The sequence below is a fragment of the Lepus europaeus genome, chromosome 21, assembly GCF_033115175.1.
Source record: "Lepus europaeus isolate LE1 chromosome 21, mLepTim1.pri, whole genome shotgun sequence".
NCBI lineage: Eukaryota > Metazoa > Chordata > Mammalia > Lagomorpha > Leporidae > Lepus > Lepus europaeus.
This window is the reverse complement of record NC_084847.1, coordinates 53,954,806-53,974,712: the sequence shown is the minus strand read 5'-3', so window position 1 is coordinate 53,974,712 and position 19,907 is coordinate 53,954,806. Positions and strand designations below refer to the sequence as shown.

Genomic DNA, 19,907 nt, shown 5'->3' with positions numbered 1-19,907 from the left:
ATGATAACAATAATTGCAAACCAACTATCAGGTAGGGGTGAGGAAGGGAGAGCAGATGGAGCGGGAGGTGGTCAGAAAAAGCTTATCTGAAGAGGTGAAATTCGGTCAGAGAACTGAATGGGAAGCCAGCCAGCCTTTCGAGGATCTGGGAGAAGGGATTCTAGGCACAGGAATAGCAGGAGTAAGGCCCTGAGACATCTTGAGTGTTGAGGAATCCCGTAGGGTTGGTCTGCAAAGGTCCCAGGAAGCATGGAGGTAAACAGGCCACAGAATTAGACAGTGCTGCGTGCAGGGCCCGGTTGACGTAAGAGACTTGGACTTAACACTAAATACCATGGAAGCCGTTGGCTTGTGAGCAAGCTGTGATGGCACTGTTTCGTTTGTTTTAAAATAAGCACTTTAGGGGCCGGCACCGTGGTTCACTTGGTTAATCCTCCACCTGCAGTGCCCGCATCCCATACAGGCGCCAGGTTCTAGTTCTGGTTGCTCCTCTTCTAGTCCAGCTCTCTGCTGTGGCCTGGAATGGCAGTGGAGGATGGCCCAAGTGCTTGGGCCCTGCACTTTTTTGCATGGGAGGCCAGGAGGAGGCACCTGGCTCCTGGCTTCAGATCAGTGTAGCTCCGGCTGTTGCAGCCTTTTGGGAGGTGAACCAACGGAAGGAAGACCTTTCTCTCTGTCTCTGTCTCTCTCTCACTGTCTAACTCTGTCACACACACACAAAAAAAAGCACTTTGGTTTTGCATGGAGGAGGAGGGGTAGGATTAGGAAGGAGACTGTACTGTGGCTCCTGTCCTTTTCTCATGTCCTGTTAGGGCTGTGAGTCTCTTCACAGTTGTGTCCTAGGCCTTGGGCTCTTGGTCAGCACAGCAGCGGAACCCTCAGAAGCGCTCAGCTGGGGCAGATGAAGGAGAGGAGCAAGTCCACCTCATTGCGCACAATGAGTTTCCCTGGGTGGATGCTGTCCGGCAGGGCCAGGCTGGAGGTCATTTCCCAGGCGTCCACAAAGGCTACCCGGAGGCCAGCAAAGGCAGCTCGGAGCAGCCGGTTCACCTGCAGGGTGAACCAGTCGCTGCCATACACAGACTTGTAGCCGGTGTTGGCCAGTTTGATGACCACAAGCGTGCGGGGCTCCCGGGCCAGCAGGGCTGTCACAGCTGCTCGGATGCCTGCCAGTCGTCGCATGAAGATGGTTGGAGGGAAGGTGGTGAAGTGAGCTCCCAGACCCAGCACCACCACGGTGTGGGGACCCCCTGCCAGGCCCCCCAGCTCGCGGGCCACAGAGTGCAGGGAGGCCACTGGTGTGCGGAGGGAGCGCAGGGGCCAGCTGTGGGCCCGCCAGTGCAGCACGATGCCCCTGGTGGTGTCCACGGCCATAAGGGGGCCCACCTGATAGGTGACGTGCAGGTCCACGGGCTTGAGGGCTGTCGGGAGGATGAGAGAGAGGGATTAGGGGTTAATAAAGGGCTGTACTTTGCTCATTTGAAAATAGAAAGGATCTGGGGGCCTGCGCTGTCACTGTGGAATAGTGGGTAAAGCTGCCACTGGTGGTGCCAGCATCCCATATGGGTGCTGGTTCAAGACCCGGCTGCTCCACTTCCAATACAGCTCTCTGCTATGGCCTGGGGAAGCAGAAGATGGCCCAAGTCCTTGGGGCCCTGCTCCCACGTGGGAGACCTGTAAGAAGCTCCTGGCTCCTGGCTTTGGATTGGCGCAGCTCCAGCTGTTGCAGCAATCTGGGGAGTGAACCAGGGGATGGAAGACCTCTCTCTCTCTCTCTCTCTCTCTCTCTCTCTCTGTCTCTCTCTCCCTCTCCTCTGTAACTGTGACTTTCAAGTAAAATAAATAAATATTTTTTAAAAATCTCTTATAAAAAAATACAAAGGATCTAGCATCCTTTTCCCCTTACCACACAAGTATCCTATACACTCCCGATTTTGCTCTCTCTAATCTATGATATTGCCAGTGACCTAAAAAAAAAAAAAATTTGTTTATTTGAGAGAGTTACAGAGAGAGAGATGGGTGGGGGGGAAGGTTTTCCATCCTCTTGTTTACTCCCTGAATGGCTGCAATGGCTGGAACTGAGGCGATCCGAAGCCAGGATCCAGGAGTTTCTTCTGGGTCTCCTGTTGTGGAATGAGAAGGCCATGCCAAGATGGCCACTGGCAAGGGAGCGTTAGTTACTCAGGAATGGCTTTGAAACCCACCTGGCAACGGAGCCTGCCTGGCAACAGGCTGTGATTGGTTGGGGCATAGACCGCCCCTTGACCGGATTGGCTGGTCTTGGCTATATAAGCTGTTGTACTAACTGAAATAAACGAGTCTTCAGGCTGCTTGCCTCAAGCCTGCTTTCACCAGACTCCCGGGGTCTGTGTGGTGACTCCGTGCCCCCACCAGGCTCCTCCTCTCAGAAACGAATCCACTGCAACATTGTTGAGAAAACTGCAACAGTCTCCTATGTGGGTGCAGGGGCCCAAGGACTTGGGCCATCTTCCACTGCATCAGCAGGGAGCTGGATTGGAAGGAGAGCAGCTGGGACTTGAACTGGAGCCCATATGGGATGCTGGCACTGTAAGTCAGGGCGTTAACCCACTGCACCACAGCACTGGCCCTGCGGTGACCTCTTAGTTGCCAAATCCGAATGTGTGGTCTCAGTTCTCACCCTCCCTGGACCCTGGAGCAGGCTGTCAGTGCTTTCCCTTAAACCCTCTCCCCTATGGAGTCGTCTCCCTCTACAGCCTCCTCACTGAGATCACCAATGTGGATTCAGCCATTACTTCCTTCAGCTACCCTGGATGAAGGCTTACCCCAACCTGGAGACTCGGGGTTGTCCAATTTATGTCCTTGTGCCATGGTTGCCAGTCTAGGAGGCCACTGTCACCTGAGATCCCGTCTATTTTCTCAGTTACGTGCCCTGACATAAGCTTGGTTCACCTGCATGAAACGACTCAGGAACGTCCAGCCCTTGGGCCACATAGGACCTGCAAAATCACTGTGGCCCAATCAAGGCAACTTCTGCAGGACTAGAAATTCAATAAGCTGCAGCAGGCCGATTTTTAAGTGGATAATTTTGTATGGCCTGTGAATGGTGTTATAAATACCCAATGGCCCTTGGCAGAAAAAAAGCTTCCCCACCCCTGTCCTGGAGGGAGAGCTGCACCCAGGCTAATCGTGGGAGGCAGGAGGCTTCCATCCTTCAAGCAGGGGGGTAGACAACCCCACAGGTGCCAGGTTTCCAGCTGGGGCAGCTGGTGTTTTCAGACAACTTCTGTAAACAAGCAGCAGGCCACCTCCAGCCTGTTTTGTGCCAAAAACCCCAAGGAGGCTATTTCAGCTTGTGGGTAAGAAGGGAGACTAGTGGTGTGGGTGGGGGGTTTCCCCTCCATGAGAACTGAAACCCTCTCTCACAGGCTCCATACACCTCTCTTGGGGGTGATGGGAGGACCAGCAGACGAAGGGGTTGGGCGCTTGTGCTCTTTTATGTCCATCCTTGGCTCTCATGGTACCCCCTTCCCTAATAAACCGCACTCCTAAAGGCATGCTTTGTTATATTGTGGAATTTATTTCAAATCCTGATGCACAAAAGGTAAAGACACAGATGGGAGTCAGATTGCGTGACACTCTGACCCGTTTTAACTTTCATGCCAAGGAAATCAATACCAAAACTCTGTCTGAAGCTCTCACATCTCATTTCATCCCCAGTTCCAGCTCCTCAGTTGCCTCATCCACACATTTCCCTTTTAACACAGTATGAAGGGCCGTGCTAGAATTCATGTGGAAACACAAGAGACCTCGAATAGCTAAAACAATCTTGTACAACAAAAACAAAGCCAGAGGCATCACAATACCAGATTTCAGGACATAGTATACAGGGAAGTTATAATCAAAACAGCCTGGTGCTGGCACAAAAATAGACATATAGACCAGCGGAACAGAATAACCCCAGAAACCAATCCACACATCTACAACCAACTAATCTTTGACAGAGGAGCTAAAATCAATCCCTGGAGAAAAGGACAGTCTCTTCAACAAATGGTGCTGGGACAATTGGATCGCCACATACAAAAGTATGAAACATGACCTCTACCTTGTACCAGAACCACACACGGGCTTGCTCAATGGGCACTGTGCAGCATCCAGGCTGGGCAAAAGACTAAAGAAGGGTTCCTGACAGTCAAGCTGGTTCCTTTGAGGGGAGCCCTCCCCACCTGCCCTGCCTTGCCTGGGAGGTCCTCAGAATTGGGTGAAGATTGATGTAAAGAAAACAGCTGACCTTGAGACTGCAAACTCTTGTCCACTGCACATTGGCCACACATGCGACATGTTCAGTGTCAGCTAAAGGGTTAGGTCCATGCATGGGGTCACTTCTGCCCTTCCTTTCTTAGCCGCTGGACCTCCATCCAGCACCTTGGACAGCACCAGCATAGGGCGGGAGCTCGACAGCAGCAGAGCCCGCTCTCTGCTGTCCTCATCTTGAGCATTTCACATGCTATGTGTTACTCCTTACTCCAACTCTATGGCGTAGATACTCTGTTATTCACATTTAAAAAGAAGGTTAAGTAATTTAGCTTTAGAGATCAGAAATGACATAAGCTAACTGGTAGAGCAGGGATTCCAGTCCAAAATAAAAATGGATCAAGGGTATAAATCTATGGCCTGATACCATCAAATTATTAGAGGAGAACATTTGGGAAAGCGTACAAGACATTGGCATAGGCAAAGACTTCTTGGAATAGTCCCCAGAAGCATAGGCGATCAAAGCCAAAACAGACTAATAGAATTACATCAAGTTGAGAAGCTCTGCACTGCAAGAGAAACATTCAGCAAAGTGAAGAGGCAACTGATAGAATGGGAGAAAATATTTGCAAACCATGAAACTGATAAAGGATTATTACCCAGAATCTATAAAGAGCTCAAGAAACTCAACAACAACAAAATGGACAATCCAGTTAAGAAATGGGCATAGGACTAGAACAGGCATTTTTCAAAAGATGATATTCAGATGGCCAACAGACACATGAAAAAATGCTCAGGATCACTAGCTATCAGGGAAATGCAAATCAAAACCACAAGGTTTCACCTTACCCAGTTGGAATGGCTGTCATAAAGAAAGTAACAAACAATAAATACTGACAAGGATATTGGGGGAAAGGTACCCTTAACCACTGTTGATGGGAATATAAACTAGTACAGCCATTGTGGAAGACAGTATGGAGATACCTCAGAAAGCTGAAAATAGATACACAATATGACCCAGCCATCCTACTCCTGGGGGTTCACCCAAGGGAAAGGAAATCAGCATATGAAAGTTACCTGTACCCCCAACTCAATTCACAGTAGCTAAGATATGGAATCAACCCAGATGTTCATCAACTGATGACTGGATAAAGAAATTATGGTATATGTGATGGAATACTACTCAGCTTTAAAAAAAGAATGAAAAGCCTGTCTTTTGCAACAAAATGGATTTTCTCTATTGTCAAGGAAGAGTGTTTTTTCTATTTGTTTACTCCTTACTTAATGTAGGGTTAATATAGTATAAAGTAAACTGAAAGTAGAGCATTGTAAAAATTAAGAGAGATAATAGGACAGGAAGGAGGAGGAAGGGTAGGAGCAAGGGTGGGAAGGAGGGTAGAGTGGGAAGTATCACTATGTTCCTAAATCTGTATATAGGAAATTCATGAAATTTGTATACCTTAAGAAAATTTTAGAAAAAGGGCTGTGAAACGAATGCACCATCTCCTTTATTCTGCACCCCAGCCCCTAGTACAGGCACCCAAGGGACCTCCATCTGGAGTTCATCCTGTGGATAGTGGTGTCATCTGGTCATCTCCATTGCTTCTAGAACAAGCCAGCGAGTATTGTCAGTTCCTCCAGTATGCCTGTGTTCTTACACTGCTGACACCCCATGTTACTAACTTAGCCTCTCCACCTCATAGGTTCAGTCTTCCATTGATCTTTGTTCTTTTTACAATCCAGTCTTCCTGACGAACTGAGAACTCTGCTTAAAAACATTCATTCTGTGGCAGGTGTATGTTTCTGCAGTTAAGTCGCCACTTGGGATGCCCACATATCACATATGTGATATCACATATCCATATCACAATGCCTGATTAGAGGCTCAGCTCCTCTGCTTCTGATCCAGCTTCCCGCTAATTCACACCATAGGGGGCAAAAAGTGATGATGGCTCAAGTACTTGGGTCCCTGCCACCCACGTGGCAAACCCAGATGGAGTGCCTGGTTCCTGACTTCAAATGTTGTAGGGGATGTTCCTGACTTTAAATGTTTGGGGGAAATGAACCAGTGGCTGGAAGTCATATCTTTTCTTTTAAGTAAAATAAAATAGACTTTAAAAACTTCTAAAAAACAAAGGATAACAACAACAAAATTCAGGTCTCCCTTTTGTCACAAGAGAAACCTAAGCCTGGTGTCTACAGTTTTTTTAAAAATATATATTTGAAAGGCAGAGTTAGAGAGAGAGAGACAAACAGAGAGAGAAAAGGATCTTTCATCCACTGATTAACTCCCCAAATGGCTGCAATGGCCAGGGCTGGGTTAGACTGAACCCCAAAGCCTGGAGTCTGGAACTCCATCTGGGTCTTCCACGTGGGTGGCAGGGGCCCAAGTTCTTGGGCAATCTGTTGCTTTCCCAAGTGCATTAGCAGGGACCTGGATAGAAAGTGGAGCAGCTGTCTGGAGTCTTCCAGCCAGTGCCCATATGGGATACCAGCATTGAAGGTGGCAGCTTAACCTCCTGTGCTGCAATGCCGGCCCCTCTCTACAGTTTTTATTTTTCCTACAGTTTTCAAATTCTGATTCTGTTCCCCCAGCTAATCCTCAGTTACAATCATGGTTATTCACACACCTGCTCTCCTGTAAGAGTTCCTCAATGCTTCACCCAGGCACCTCTTTCCCAGCCGTTCCCCAACCCAGGTGTGGTGTCCTCCCACCTCCTTCTGCAGTCCGGTCATTCTGCACCATGGATGTGACTGTCTGCCTCCTCATGGCCCTGGCTCTCCTTGTGTTCTCTTAGGTGTCCTACTCCTTCCGTTACGGCTACTCACAGGACACAGCGCCACACAGATACTCCCACCACTGCCGAAGCGTGGAGTCTCCCATCATGTGGATGATGCGGCCGGCCAGGCAGCCCAGGATGCTGTCTTCAGTGGGGAAGGAGCGGCCCGAGCAGGCCAGTGAGTGCCATATGTTTTGGTGATAGAAGCCAGAGGGCTTTGGGACCGGGATCCCAGGGTGGCAGGGTTGCTGAGGGGATGAAGCTGTAAAAAAACCAAAAAACAAAACCAACCAATGAGTGCAGAAGAGGTTCGAGCCAGTACAGGGGCTGTGTGCTGCCGTTCCTGCAAGTCCTGCGCCACTTACCCAGACTCTTGTCGCCCTCCTGGTCCACCCAGATTGCAGGAATGCCCCGAGGAAGGGCCTTGTCCGTCACATTCCTGGGGAGAGACCAGTGGGTGATAGGGCAGCCCTTAATGGCAGTGCATGAAGGAAAAGAATCCTGGGCTCAGGAAAAATGGGGGTTCGTGGAGGAGGGAGAGAAAGGTGTCAAAGTCCAGGATGCTGTTGCAGCCTCAGGCTCCTGGGAGATGACATGGGAGCAGCCAGGGGCTGGAAGCTAGAGTTCAGAGATCTGGGTTCCTTGTGCTATGGACTGAGTGTCCCCTCCAAAACTCATGTTGAAAGTTTTAATGTTTATTCATTTTTATTTATTTGAAAGGCAGAGCGACAGAAAGAGAAATGGAGATGCCCACTCTTTCCCATATGTCTCCTTCTAACATCCTGTATAATTTAACTATAGTTCTGTGCATTGTTGACTGTTCCTTCCTTTGGGGTTTTTACGTGCTTGTTCACTCACTGCTCTCTTCCCAGCGCCAGAGCACAGAAGTGCTCAGTGTGCATCTGCCCAACGAAAGGACCGACTGATTACAAAGGTAGTGTCCTAGATGAATGAGGGATTTGCTTTTAAGGGGGAGGTTGCAAGAGAATATTGCTGCAAACTGCAAAGATGCCCAAACATGGCCTGCCCCAAGAGTGTCAGAACCCTGGCGCCCACAGAAGTGGCGGGGAGCAGATACAGAATGACCCCCAGCGACTCTGAGTCCAGGTGGAGATGTCCACTCAGTGGGGCCCAGAACCACACACGGGCTTGCTCAATGGGCACTGTGCAGTGTCCAGGCTGGGCAAAAGACTAAAGAAGGGTTCCTGACATCCAGCTGGTTCCTTTGAGGGGAGCCCTCCCCACCTGCCCTGCCTTGCCTGGGAGGTCCTCAGAGTTGGATGAAGGTTGATGTAAAGAAAACAGCTGACCTTGACACTGCAAACTCTTGTCCACTGCACATGGGCCACACATGCGACTGATTATCTGTTCAATGTCTGCTGTCAGCTAAAGGGTTAGGTCCATGCATGGGGCACTTCTGCCCTTCCTCTCCTAGCCACTGGACCTCCATCCAGCACCTTGGGTAGCACCAGCATAGGGCGGGAGCTCAACAGCAGCAGATGGAAGTAAGAGCAAAAAAGCCAGCAGAGCCCGCTCTGTGCTGTCCTCGTTCTAAGCACTGTGCATGCATTAACCTATATGTTACTTCTCACTCCAACTCTATGACATAGATACTATCACATTAAAAAGAAGGTTGGGCCAGCGCCATGGCTCACTTGGTTAATCCTCTGCCTGCGGCGCCGGCATCCCATATGGGCGCCTGGTTCTAGTCCCGGTTGCTCCTCTTCCAGTCTAGCTCTCTGCTGTGGCCCGGGAAGGCAGTGGAGGATGGCCCAAGTGTTTGGGCCCCTGCACCTGCATGGGAGACCAGGAGGAAGCACCTGGCTCCTGGCTTCAGATTGGCGCAGCGCCAGCCTTTGTGGCCATTTGGAGGGTGAACCAACTGAAGGAAGACCTTTCTCTCTGTCTATAACTCTACCTGTCAAATAAATAAATAAGAAGGTTAAGTAACTTAGCCTTAGAGATCCAAATGATATAAACTAACTGAGGGAGCGGGGATTCCAGTCCTGGCAGCCTTGCTCCAGAAATGCTGGGCTTTCCCTCCACTGCACATCCCGAAGCAGCTCCCAGCTGACTGAAAAATTTACTTCCTTGCTGACCAATGCAAAAAGTATTGGTTTTCCTCCCTTTGCCCTGTAAATGTTCATGTGCTCTCTCACCTGAGCATACTGCCTCTCCAAAGAAGGTCCCCCTCTACCTTTCTCTGCCCCTCACCCATACACCTGCTGAGGACCGATTTTTGCTCCCTCCTCTTTGCCTTCAGTAGCCCTCCTCCCTGGACACCAGCTGCCCTGCTCTCCCATCTTTAAAAACAAACAAACAAAGAAAGAAACTGCCTCGCTCATCCCTGGGCTCTCTTCTGGCCTCTGCCCTGCCTCGGCCCTCAGTGACATCAGGGCTCAATGGAGCCACTCTGTGTCCACACCTTTACTGCCTTCTCTGTCCACCTGGGAGGCTGGCTTCCCTGAGACTGTGGATGCCTCCTGGTGTTCATTTCCCAGCTCCCACACTGCTGTGTCTGTCCCTTCTCACTTACCTGGGTCACCCTCACCCTCCCTATTCCCTGTCCACTGTGTACTGTTGATTTGTGAACTCTCCTTGTGCAGGCCCTCAGATGGCTGGATAGGACTGGGACTCTTCCTACAAGTCCTTGGTTCTCCTTGGAGCCTCAGCTAGATTGTCCCCTGTCCTGCCCATTCCAGGCCAGACGGGACACCCTTCTCTGTGCTACAGTACAGTGCTCGTCACTGCATGTTTAAAAAGCCATGAGCCTCGTCACTGAAAACCTACCCAGGGCAGGGGTGCAATGCTCTTGTCTATAAGACTCAGCTGTTAGTGTGAGACCAGGCAGAGATTAAGTGCTCAGCAAACATGTGTCCCACAGGAGTGGGTAGACGACTGATACGGGCAGGAGTTCCAGCAGAATAATCATAGAAATCAGGATTCAGGCCCCCCAGATGACACTGGGCTCCTTACCCCGCCATCAGAGCATCTTCGTGCAGTGTGGTCACATTCCAGTAATGGCCAGCTGAATGTCCTACCAGTGAGTTGCAGGGTAGGGTACGGGGCTGAGCACAGAACCAGAGCTCACCCGAATCTTCATCTTTGTAGCGACAGGTAGATCCTTCCCCCCCAATCAACAGGGGGTTCACGTTGCAAGTTACAGTTTCTTCGTAGCCTGTGGGTCCCCGGAAATAGCCTGTGAAGTCAACCGTGGCCCAGTGGTCTCTCCATATTCTCCGCAGGACCCCAACTGCCTCGCTGGAGTGGATCAGCCGCACCTGCACCCACGCCCTTCCAGCCCAGAGCAGGGGGAAGGACAGCAGGTACGTGCCGTTCTCTAGATCCTGCACAGCCCCAGGGACTCCTGTGTTTAAGGTGGGACCCAGCAGCTGTGCCCGGAACAGGTCCCCACCGTAGGTCTTGGGCCTGCCCCTGTGGTCTCTAGCCACAAGGATGGCCTTCAGGTAGGTTCCCAGGGCATATCTGGCCTGGACTGGACCCTGGAGGTAGTAGGTGGAGGTCTTGGGGCTGGTGGAGGCCAAAAGGTTCCCCCCATCTCCTGGGGTCGCAGGCCAGTACAGGAGATGGGTCAGATTGGCCAGCCCCTGGGACAGGGGTTTTTTGGACTTGTTCGCTGGCTGGGGCGCTGGGGGCCGAGGGATGCTTCTCTCAGGCCAGGAAACCCTGAAGTACAAGATCTGTGAGTAGAGAAAGAGGAACCAGTCAGTGGGCTGCGTGTCCCTTCATTTTCCTGCCTTCAATTCTTGAAACCTGGTCCTGCTCCACCTAAGTGGGTATCCGACAAGAGTCCCACCTTTCTCACGCTGCGTCTGACCCAAAGTCCGGCCTCTGAGCCGCCACCACACTCATCTTCACTACCATCTCAGGTCTGCGGGTTTGCTAAGCGTGAATAACACCTCTGTCTGCCTGGTTTGGCTTTGGCCCCACCACCTGCACACACTCCTGCTGCCACCAGAGGGCGATCTAGGCATGCCAACCCTCAGACTCCAGCTCTCCCCATCTCTTCCAGATCCTTCTCTGCCTGAACCTCCAATTCCAGAGTAAATCCCTCCTCCCCTTCCTAATTCTGCATTACCCAACCTTGCCTCCACCGTTTCCATCCTAGACTCAGAACAAAGAATTTGCTCACACCCAGAGAAAGGAGCCAAAGCCTTCCATCAGGAATGGCCCACAGAATTGGAGACGCAGGGATCCTAGGAATTCCCTGTAAAAGGAGGGAGACTGGAGGGATGGGAAACCCCAGGAGGAGAAGCTAGGGAAGGGGTGGGGCTGTGGCTCCAGGTTTCTGTAGCTCCCAACAAAAATCCAAGTCTCAGGAAAGCACAAGTTGGCCTTGCCTCACGTGAAACATCCACAGGTGCCCAGCCCTTCCTCCCAGGGACAGACTTGAACCCAGCTGGATGGCCTGGCAGTTTCTCGCATGATCTCCCCTGTGTCTTTCTCTGACTGCACCCTTTCCTCCCTTTAGCACAGACATCAAGTAATGCATGCACACTCCTGGCTCTGACCGGGGCCTAAGGCATGCACACTCCTGGCTCTGACGGGGCCTACGCACAGGGGCTACTCAGCTGTCTCTCCTGCATAATTCCCAAGACAAAGACAACATATGCCATATGCAGGAAGAAAGAGCTGGTACAGATAGAAGAGGCAGAAGGAGCTTTTCCCGTCGCCCTGGTCATTGAGATCTGTCCCAGGGGCACTTAATTCAGTCCTTGGAAGTTGGGCTTATGCTTGGATGAGCTGTTAGCATAGTTTGTGACCAAGATACTTTTTATTTAAAAAGATTTATTTATTTCAAAGGTAAAGTTGTAGAGAGAGAGGGACACACACACACACACATGTAAAAGAGAGAGAGATTTTCTACCCACTGAATTACTCCTCAAATGGCTAAAATGGCTGGGGCCTGGCCAGGCCAAAGCCAGGATGCTAGACCTCCATCTAAGTCTGCCTCGTGGGTGGCAGGCACCTACACACTTGGGCCATCTTCCACTGCTTTCCCAGGCACATTACCAGGGGGCTGGATCAGAGGTAGGAACAGCCGTTACTTCAAATAGCACTCATAAGGAATGTCAGTGTCGCCGGCAGTGGCTTAACCTGTTGCACCACAACACCAAGATATTTTAACCACCCTGTGACCAAGCTATTTTAATGGCGTAGATTTCTCTGTTTCTTGACATTGACATAAGTAAGAAATGCACTCATTTGATCTCTGTCTCAATAAAAAGTGAGTACTTTGTTGTATACGCTGGTGTTTAAAGGGAAAAAGGACACCCCTTGGCCCTTAGTTAGTCGAAGGCCTGGGAAGTGTAATGAGTAGTAGGATAGGTAAGGAGCCCCTGCCCAGGTTGGGGGTGGAGGGAAGATGATGTGAGATGCCCGAGGTGAGTCATGAAGGAAAGTACAAATAAGACAGGCGGAGAAATGACAGAGATTAGAACGTGCAGAGAGAGAAAAAGTTGAGTTAGTACAAAATACTTCCCTATAAAATTCTTAGAGCAAAAGCCTCACGTTATAGGATTAGCCAGTGACCTCCTGGATGTCACATCAAGAGCACAGGAAACAAAAGAAAGAAATAGACAAAGCAGACTCCATGAGAATTAAGAAATTTGGGGTGGGCAGTTGGTGCAACAGTGAGGTCCCTGCTTCAGATGTCCACATCCCACATCCGAGTGCTGGGTCCAGTTTGGCCTCCTCCACTTTTTTTTTTTTTTTTGACAGGCAGAGTGGACAGAGAGAGAGAGAGAGAGAGAGAGAGACAGAGAGAAAGGTCTTCCTTTTTGCCATTGGTTCACCCTCCAATGGCCGCTGCGGCTGGCGTGCTGCTGCCGGCGCACCGCGCTGATCCGAAGCCAGGAGCCAGGTGCTTCTCCTGGTCTCCCATGGGGTGCAGGGCCCAAGCACTTGGGCCATCCTCCACTACACTCCCTGGCCATAGCAGAGAGCTGGCCTGGAAGAGGGGCAACCGGGACAGAATCCAGCGCCCCGACCGGGACTAGAACCCGGTGTGCTGGCGCTGCAAGGCGGAGGATTAGCCTGTTGAGCTGCGGTGCTGGCCCTCCTCCACTTCTGATCCAGCTTTTTGCTCATGCAGATCCTGGGAGGCAGCATGTGATGCTCAATTGATTGGGTTCCTGCCTCTCATGTGGGAGATCTGAATTTTATTCCCGGCTTGGGATCTCCATCTACCTGCCTATCTACCTCTCTGTGCATCTCAAATAAACAAGAAATAAGACAGTAGGGCTGGCGTTTTGGTGCAGCAAGTTAATCTGCCATGTATGATGCCAGCATCCCATATGAACACTGTTTTGAGTCCTAGCTGCTCTGCTTCCCATCCGGCTCCCTGCTAGTGCACCTGGGAAGGCAGCAGAAGACGGCCCAAGTGCTTGGGCTCCTGCCTCCCACATGGGCAACCTAGATGGAGTTCCACTGGGCTCCTGCCTCCCACGTGGGTGACCTAGATGGAGTTCCAGGCTCCTGGTTTGCCCCTGGCCCAGTGATGGTCATTCCAGCCATTTGGAGAGTGAACTAGTGGATGGAAAAATCTCTGTCTTTCCCTCTCTCTCTATAACTCTGACTTTCAAATAAACAAATAAATCTTAAAAAATAAATAAATAAGAAAGCAACTTGTTTGAGCTCTGTGGGTGGCTGGGGGTAAGTTGAAGGAGGAATACTCACCAAAATTGCAATGACTGACCCCACAACCACAATCTTGTGCCCCTTGAAGTGTCTGACAAGTAGGTCTTTGGATGCCTGAACTCGTTTGTTAGACATCTGGCATGTGATCAGACCCTAGGTAGAGAATTTTTAAGGAAATTATCAACATGAGAATTGTATATCAATAATGGAAGTTTGTAACATTTCCAGTTGTGTGATTGAAATATTTAAATCTGTGCTCAGCAATGTGACCCGTGCTTTGATTGGCCAAAGAATGCTTACCTCCTACCTGTGCTCCTTAGAGACCACGATCACATCCAGCAGATTTCTGAGCCCGTAAGGGTTCCTCTGTCTTGAGCTCTGGCTTTTGTTACCAGAGGAGTAGATTTTCTTTGCAACAAGACTTGGCACTTGGCCAAGACTGTAGCCCTAGAGCACTTGTATTCTTCCACTCTACTCTAAGCAGCCAGGGCTTGAATCAGTAGAGGAGGTGGGGAAGAAGCAGAGCCACTGAATCTGCCAAGACACCATGGCCTCCTAGTCTGTCCCCAGGACTGGAGGCTCAGGAAGGCTCCTGAAACTCTCTCTACCTCAGCAGCCCTTCGACAGCTGGTGTCAGCATTTACCGTTGGTGCCTCTTCCAGGCTCTCTTCTTCCTTCCCCTCTAGGCCCTCTTCTGAGCCATCAAATCATTTTTCCTATGACACTGCCTAAGGTTTTGCTCCTTTGTGAGTTAATAATACTGAGTGCATCTTGTTCTTATAATGTGAGTATGTAAAAGGGAGTGTTATTAAGATAACATCTCTGTAGAGTACAGGTAAGCTACTCACTCACCTGTGGATGCCAGCACAGAACACCCCACAAGTGCATAAAAACCTAGCCCTGGGAGGACCATGGAGGTCTCTGGGAGTCAGGAGTGTGTCAGCTGCCATGTTTGAAAATCAGTCACGAAGGCGGTATTGTCTCACATCTGAAACTAAAAATTAATGCAAGAAAAAGGAAGGGCTGGACTAGAGAAACACGTTTGTACAAGGAGAGGACAGAGCAGCACAGAGGTGTCCAATCAATAAGATCCAACCCCCTGTGGCTGCAGGAAGCAGAACGTGTCCATAGCTGACTTGGATGGTGGATCTGTGTTCCAAAGGGCCCTCCTTCATGGCTGCATCAGTCTGTTGTTCATGACTATAATAAACGGTAAAGAAAGGAGATGTATCCAGCTTACAGTTCTGCAGGTTCATGGGCATGGCACCCCCATCATCTCAGCTCTGTGAAGGCCTCACGGCAGGTGACATCACAGTGGCAGGAGTGCGTGTGAGAATGAGACGTCATGTCACAAACAAGGAGCCAAGGAAAGCAGTGCAGGAGCCAGGCCCCCTCTCGACACAGGGAATTATCCTGTTACCAGGAGAACTACCTTAATTCCTTCCAGGGCCACTCCGCAGTGACCTGAAGCCCTCCCACCGAGTGCCACCTCTTAACATCTCCACACTGGGGGTCACGTCTGCAACACACACAGCTTGAGGGGAACCAGCCACTCGTAAACCACAGCAGCTGCCTTTACCAGGGTTTTGTTTCCAGGCAGTTGTGTGTTTTCCCTCGTTCTTTGATCTGCTTATTTTTCCCCAACAGTAAACAGCCACCAACACTGGGATCAGAACTATTGGAATCAAACTACAGTTAGGAAAACAAAATAAATGCAAAGAAAGTAGAGTGAATGAAATCATGTAGATAAGAGAAAATAAAATGAAATAGAAAACAAATATGTAGGGGCCAGTGTTGTGGTGTTGTGGGTAAAGAAAGAGCAGAAATAAACTCACATAGAGATCTTAGATAGGAATGCCAAGAATATACAATGAGAAAGGATTGTCTCTTCAACAAATTGAATTAGTGAAACTGGATAAACACATACGAAAGTATAAAAACGAATTCTTATAAACAAGAAATAACTCAAAATGGATCAAAGACTTGAACATAAGACTTAAAACTGTAAAATTCCTGGATTAAAGGAAAAATTTTATAACATTGGTTATAGCAACGATTTTTGTATATGAAATTAAAACACAATCAACAAAAGCTAAAATTTACAAGAGGGGCTACAACAAACTTTGAGGCTTTTGCATTCCAAAGCAAACTGTCAAGAATGAAAGACGAGGCTGGTGCTGTGGCACAGAGGTTAAAACCCCAGCCTGCAGTGCCAGCGTCCCATATGGGCACTAGTTCCAGTCCCAGATGCATTTCTGATCCAACTCCCTGCTAGTGTACTTGGGAAAGCAGCGGAGGAGGACCCAAGTTCTTGGGCCCCTGCACCCACATGGAGACCCGGAAGAAGCTCCTGGCTCCTATGTTCAGATTGGCTCAGTTCAGCTCAGGCCATTTGAGGGAGTGAATTAGCAGATGAAAGACCTCTCTCTTCTCTACCTCTCTCTATAACTCTTTCAAATAAATTTTAAAAATAAATAAATCTTCAAAAATATATATTTTTTAAAAAGTGAAAGGCAACCAACAGAATGGGAGAAAGTATTTGCAAGTCACATATCTGTCAGAAGTGAGTAGTCAAAAGACAAATGGAGGGGCTGGCGCTGTGGCACAGTGGGTTAATGCCCTGGCCTGAAGCACCGGCATCCCATATGGGCACCGGTTCGAGATCCAGCTGCTCCACTTCTGATCCAGCTCTCTATGGGCTGGGCAAGCAGTAGAGGATGGCCAAGTCCTTGAGCCCCTGCACCCACCATGTGGGAGACCCGGAAGAAGCTCCTGGCTCCTGGCTTCGGATCTGTGCAGCTCCAGCCATTGCAGCCAATTGGGGGAGTGAACTAGCGGATGGAAGATCTCTCTCTCTCTCTCTCTGCCTCTCCTCTCTTCTGTGTAACTCTGACTTTCAAATAAATAAATAAATAAATAAATAAATAAATCTTTTTAAAAAAACGGGCTTCAAAAGTTTGTGGAAATGGATTAAAAGATAAGTTTATTTTGGTGCAAAATTTTAAAAAACATCTATGCGTAAAAGGGCTCTTCAAAAAGTTCATGCAGAATGCATATTATAGAAGAATTGCACATGGAATTTGAAAATGTTTTGCACCAAAGTAAACATCTTTTGATTCCTTTTTTTCACAAACATTTTGAAGTAAGTACTCTTGTAAACAAAGAACTACAATTTAGTATAAAAATCCAATTAAAAATGGGCAAAGAGACATTTTTCTAAAGAAGATATACAAATGGCCCACTGGTATATGAAAAGATGCTCAACATTACTAATTGTAAGGGGAATACAAAAAAAAAAACCCACAATGAACTATAATCTCACACCTGAGATGGCAATTATTTTTTAAAACAGACAAGAAGTGCTGGCAAGGATGTAGAGAAATCAAATTCCTTGTACACTGTTGGCAGGAATGTAAAATAATACAACCACTGTGAAACACAGTGTGGAGCATCCTCAAAAACTTAAAAAATATGGGGTAGGCATTGTGGCACATCAGGTTAAGCGGCCACCTGCGACACTGGTATCCCATATGAGTGTCCACTCAAGTCCCAGCTGCTGCTCATTTTCTCCTCCTCCTCCATCTTCTTTAGAGAGAGAGAGAGAGAGAGAGAGAGAGAGAAAATCTTCCATCTGCTGGTTCACTCCCCAAATGGCCACAACAGCTAGGGCTCGGTCAGGCCGGAGCCAGGAGATTCTTCCAGGTCTCCCACATGGGTGCAGGGGCCCAAGTACTTGGGCCATCCTCTGCTGCTTTCCTAGGTGCATTAACAGGGAGCTGGATTGGAAGTGGAGCAGGGGCTGGAGTTGTAGCTCAGTGGGTTAAAACTATGGCCTGCAGCATTGGCATCCCACATGGGCACTGTTTTGAGTCCCCATTTGGGGAGCCAATGGAAGATCTTTCTCTGCATGTCTGCCTCTCTGTAACTCTGCCTTTCAAATAAATAAATTTTTTTTTTTGACAGGCAGAGTTAGACAGTGAGAGAGAGAGAGAGAGAAAGGTCTTCCTTCTGTTGGTTCACCCCTCCAAATGGCTGCCACGGCCAGCACGCCGCGCCGATCTGAAGCCAGGAGCCAGGTACTTCCTCCTGGTCTCCCATGTGGGTGCAGGGCCCAAGCACTTGGGCCATCCTCCGCTGCACTCCCGGGCCAGAGCAGAGAGCTGGACTGGAAGAGGAGCAACCAGGACAGAATCTGGAGCCCCAACTGGGTCTAGAACTCGGGGTGCCGGTGCTGCAGGCGGAGGATTAGCCTAGTGAGCCACGGCGCCGGCCTAATAAATCTTTTTTTTTTTTTTAAGAGGGTACTCTCAAGGTGGGTGTTCTCATTCAGGGAGTTAAGATGCCACATGGAACTCCTGCATCCCATTTCAAAGTGCCAGTTTGAGTCTCTCCCAGCTCCTCTGCTTCCAATGCTAGCTTCCTGCTAATGAGACAGCAAATGATGGCTCAAGTGCTTGGGCCCTCATCACCCATGTGGAAGACCTAAATAGAATTCCTAGTTCCTAGTTCTGCTGGTTCACTCCTCAAATGCCCAAAACAGGTGGGGCTAGGCCAGGCCAAAGTCAAGAGCCCAGAATTCCACCTGGGTCTCCCATGTGAGTGGTAGGGTGTGCATTAGCAGGAAGCTGGAGTGAAAGCAGAGGTGGGACTTGAACCCAGGTATCAGCTACAGGATGTGGCATCCCAGGTGGCAGCTTGACCCACAGCACCAGAATGCCTACCTCTCATTCTCTTTTCTTGAAACACAAGGATCAGCTCACCTACTCCCCTCCCTTTCCTCCATCAAAACCTGTAAATTCAACCTCTGCTGTGTACTTATGTATAATGTTGGACAGACTTTCCTCAAGTTGGAAGGCTCCCAGTACTGCTCTAGTAAATCATCATCGTATGCTATTAGCCATCTGCCCCCAGCATTGTTACCACATTATGTTTATTCAACATCTTACCAAGCCCGAGGCAAATAACCTTAAACTGGACAGAGCCAGAGAGGGGACAGAACAATTTCTTCTCTGGCTTCATGAAACAGCTCTACCTACTCCCTCAATTCTTCCCCTCAAGCCCTTCTCTCAGAACTTACTCCTTGGGGCTGCTGGAAGACCCAGAAATCCAGAACATCACCCCTTAGAAATTCCAGACGCCCTACCACTGAGATGTTCCATTCTGCTGCTGTACTATATTATAGGCTCCATATTCTTCCCAACACAGCCCTAGCACCAGGGCAGATCTGGTCAGCCAGAGCACACCTGGAAGAGTCAGTCTGCCTAAATGAAGCTCAAATGACATTGTAACTCAGCCCCCAAAAGAATGACAGCCAAGCCACCTCAGAGAAGCTCGTTCAGCTCGTGGATGAGCAAGTCGTGATGGTACCAACTTCCTGTTGGTCTGTGGGTGGTAATCAGTGTGCAGGGTTCCCCAGCCAGCTCTGTATTCAAGATCACCCAAATGATGTCATGCATCAGGCTGTGATCAATGGAGGCAAAGAGCGAGATGAGAATCACAGTGCCTGGGTCCATGGCTACCTCCAAATGCCACTGCCCTCTGCCTTCTGGCCCAGTTCATGAGCCACAGAATTCAGGGAAGCCATGGTGGCTAGAGAGCCATAGAGCCATTGATAGGCTTCTTGGTGTAGCACTGACTCTAGGATTCCCTCGTCACCATCCCTTGCTATTGGCTTCTGGTGGTGGCCACCCAGTGTCCTAGCCTAGGAGTATTCTGCATCCTATTAAAAAAAAAAAAACCCAAAACTTTGTTTTTGTATCCATCCCCTTCCTCCTAACAGTTGATTTACTCCCATTTCTCATCAAGGTTGCCAGTCCCCAAGCCGTTTTCTCAATTAGCCTTCTCAAGTTCTCAGCAGCGTTTTAAACTGTTGACTGCTTTCTCCTCCTTGAATCCTGGTCTTCACAAGCACTTGAGTCTCCTGTCTCCCTGACCACTCAGACTGTACCCTCTACCACTCGCCACCCCGATCTGTTGGCCCTTATCCAATGTCCTACTTGATAAGCCCTGTACGTTATGCCTTTCTCAAAAGCAAGCTCTTTATTTCATGCCTGTTTCTATATTCCACACAGCCTCAAGAATAGTAATTTAGCCACATCACAATTTTAACCCATTCTGGTTTGCTTAATCGATAGACTAAATATCCTGTTCCCTAAACCTGTATCCACTTCCCCTGCTCATTTTTACAGTCTGAAGCCTCAGCCCACTTACCCCACCACACGACACTGCTCACTC

General features: G+C 49.3%; 1 protein-coding gene across 1 annotated transcript; it reads right to left on the bottom strand.

Annotated features, from left to right (window-relative positions):
- Nucleotides 1-830: 830 nt before the first annotated feature.
- Nucleotides 831-19,186, bottom strand: LOC133750553 (NXPE family member 3-like). Its single transcript, XM_062180125.1, has 5 exons — nt 19,112-19,186; nt 9,990-10,714; nt 7,379-7,452; nt 7,063-7,275; nt 831-1,421 (listed from the first exon to the last, which is right to left on the bottom strand). Exons 1-5 carry the CDS (start codon nt 19,184-19,186, stop codon nt 889-891), a joined length of 1,620 nt encoding a protein of 539 aa, XP_062036109.1. The 3' UTR covers nt 831-888.
- Nucleotides 19,187-19,907: the final 721 nt, after the last annotated feature.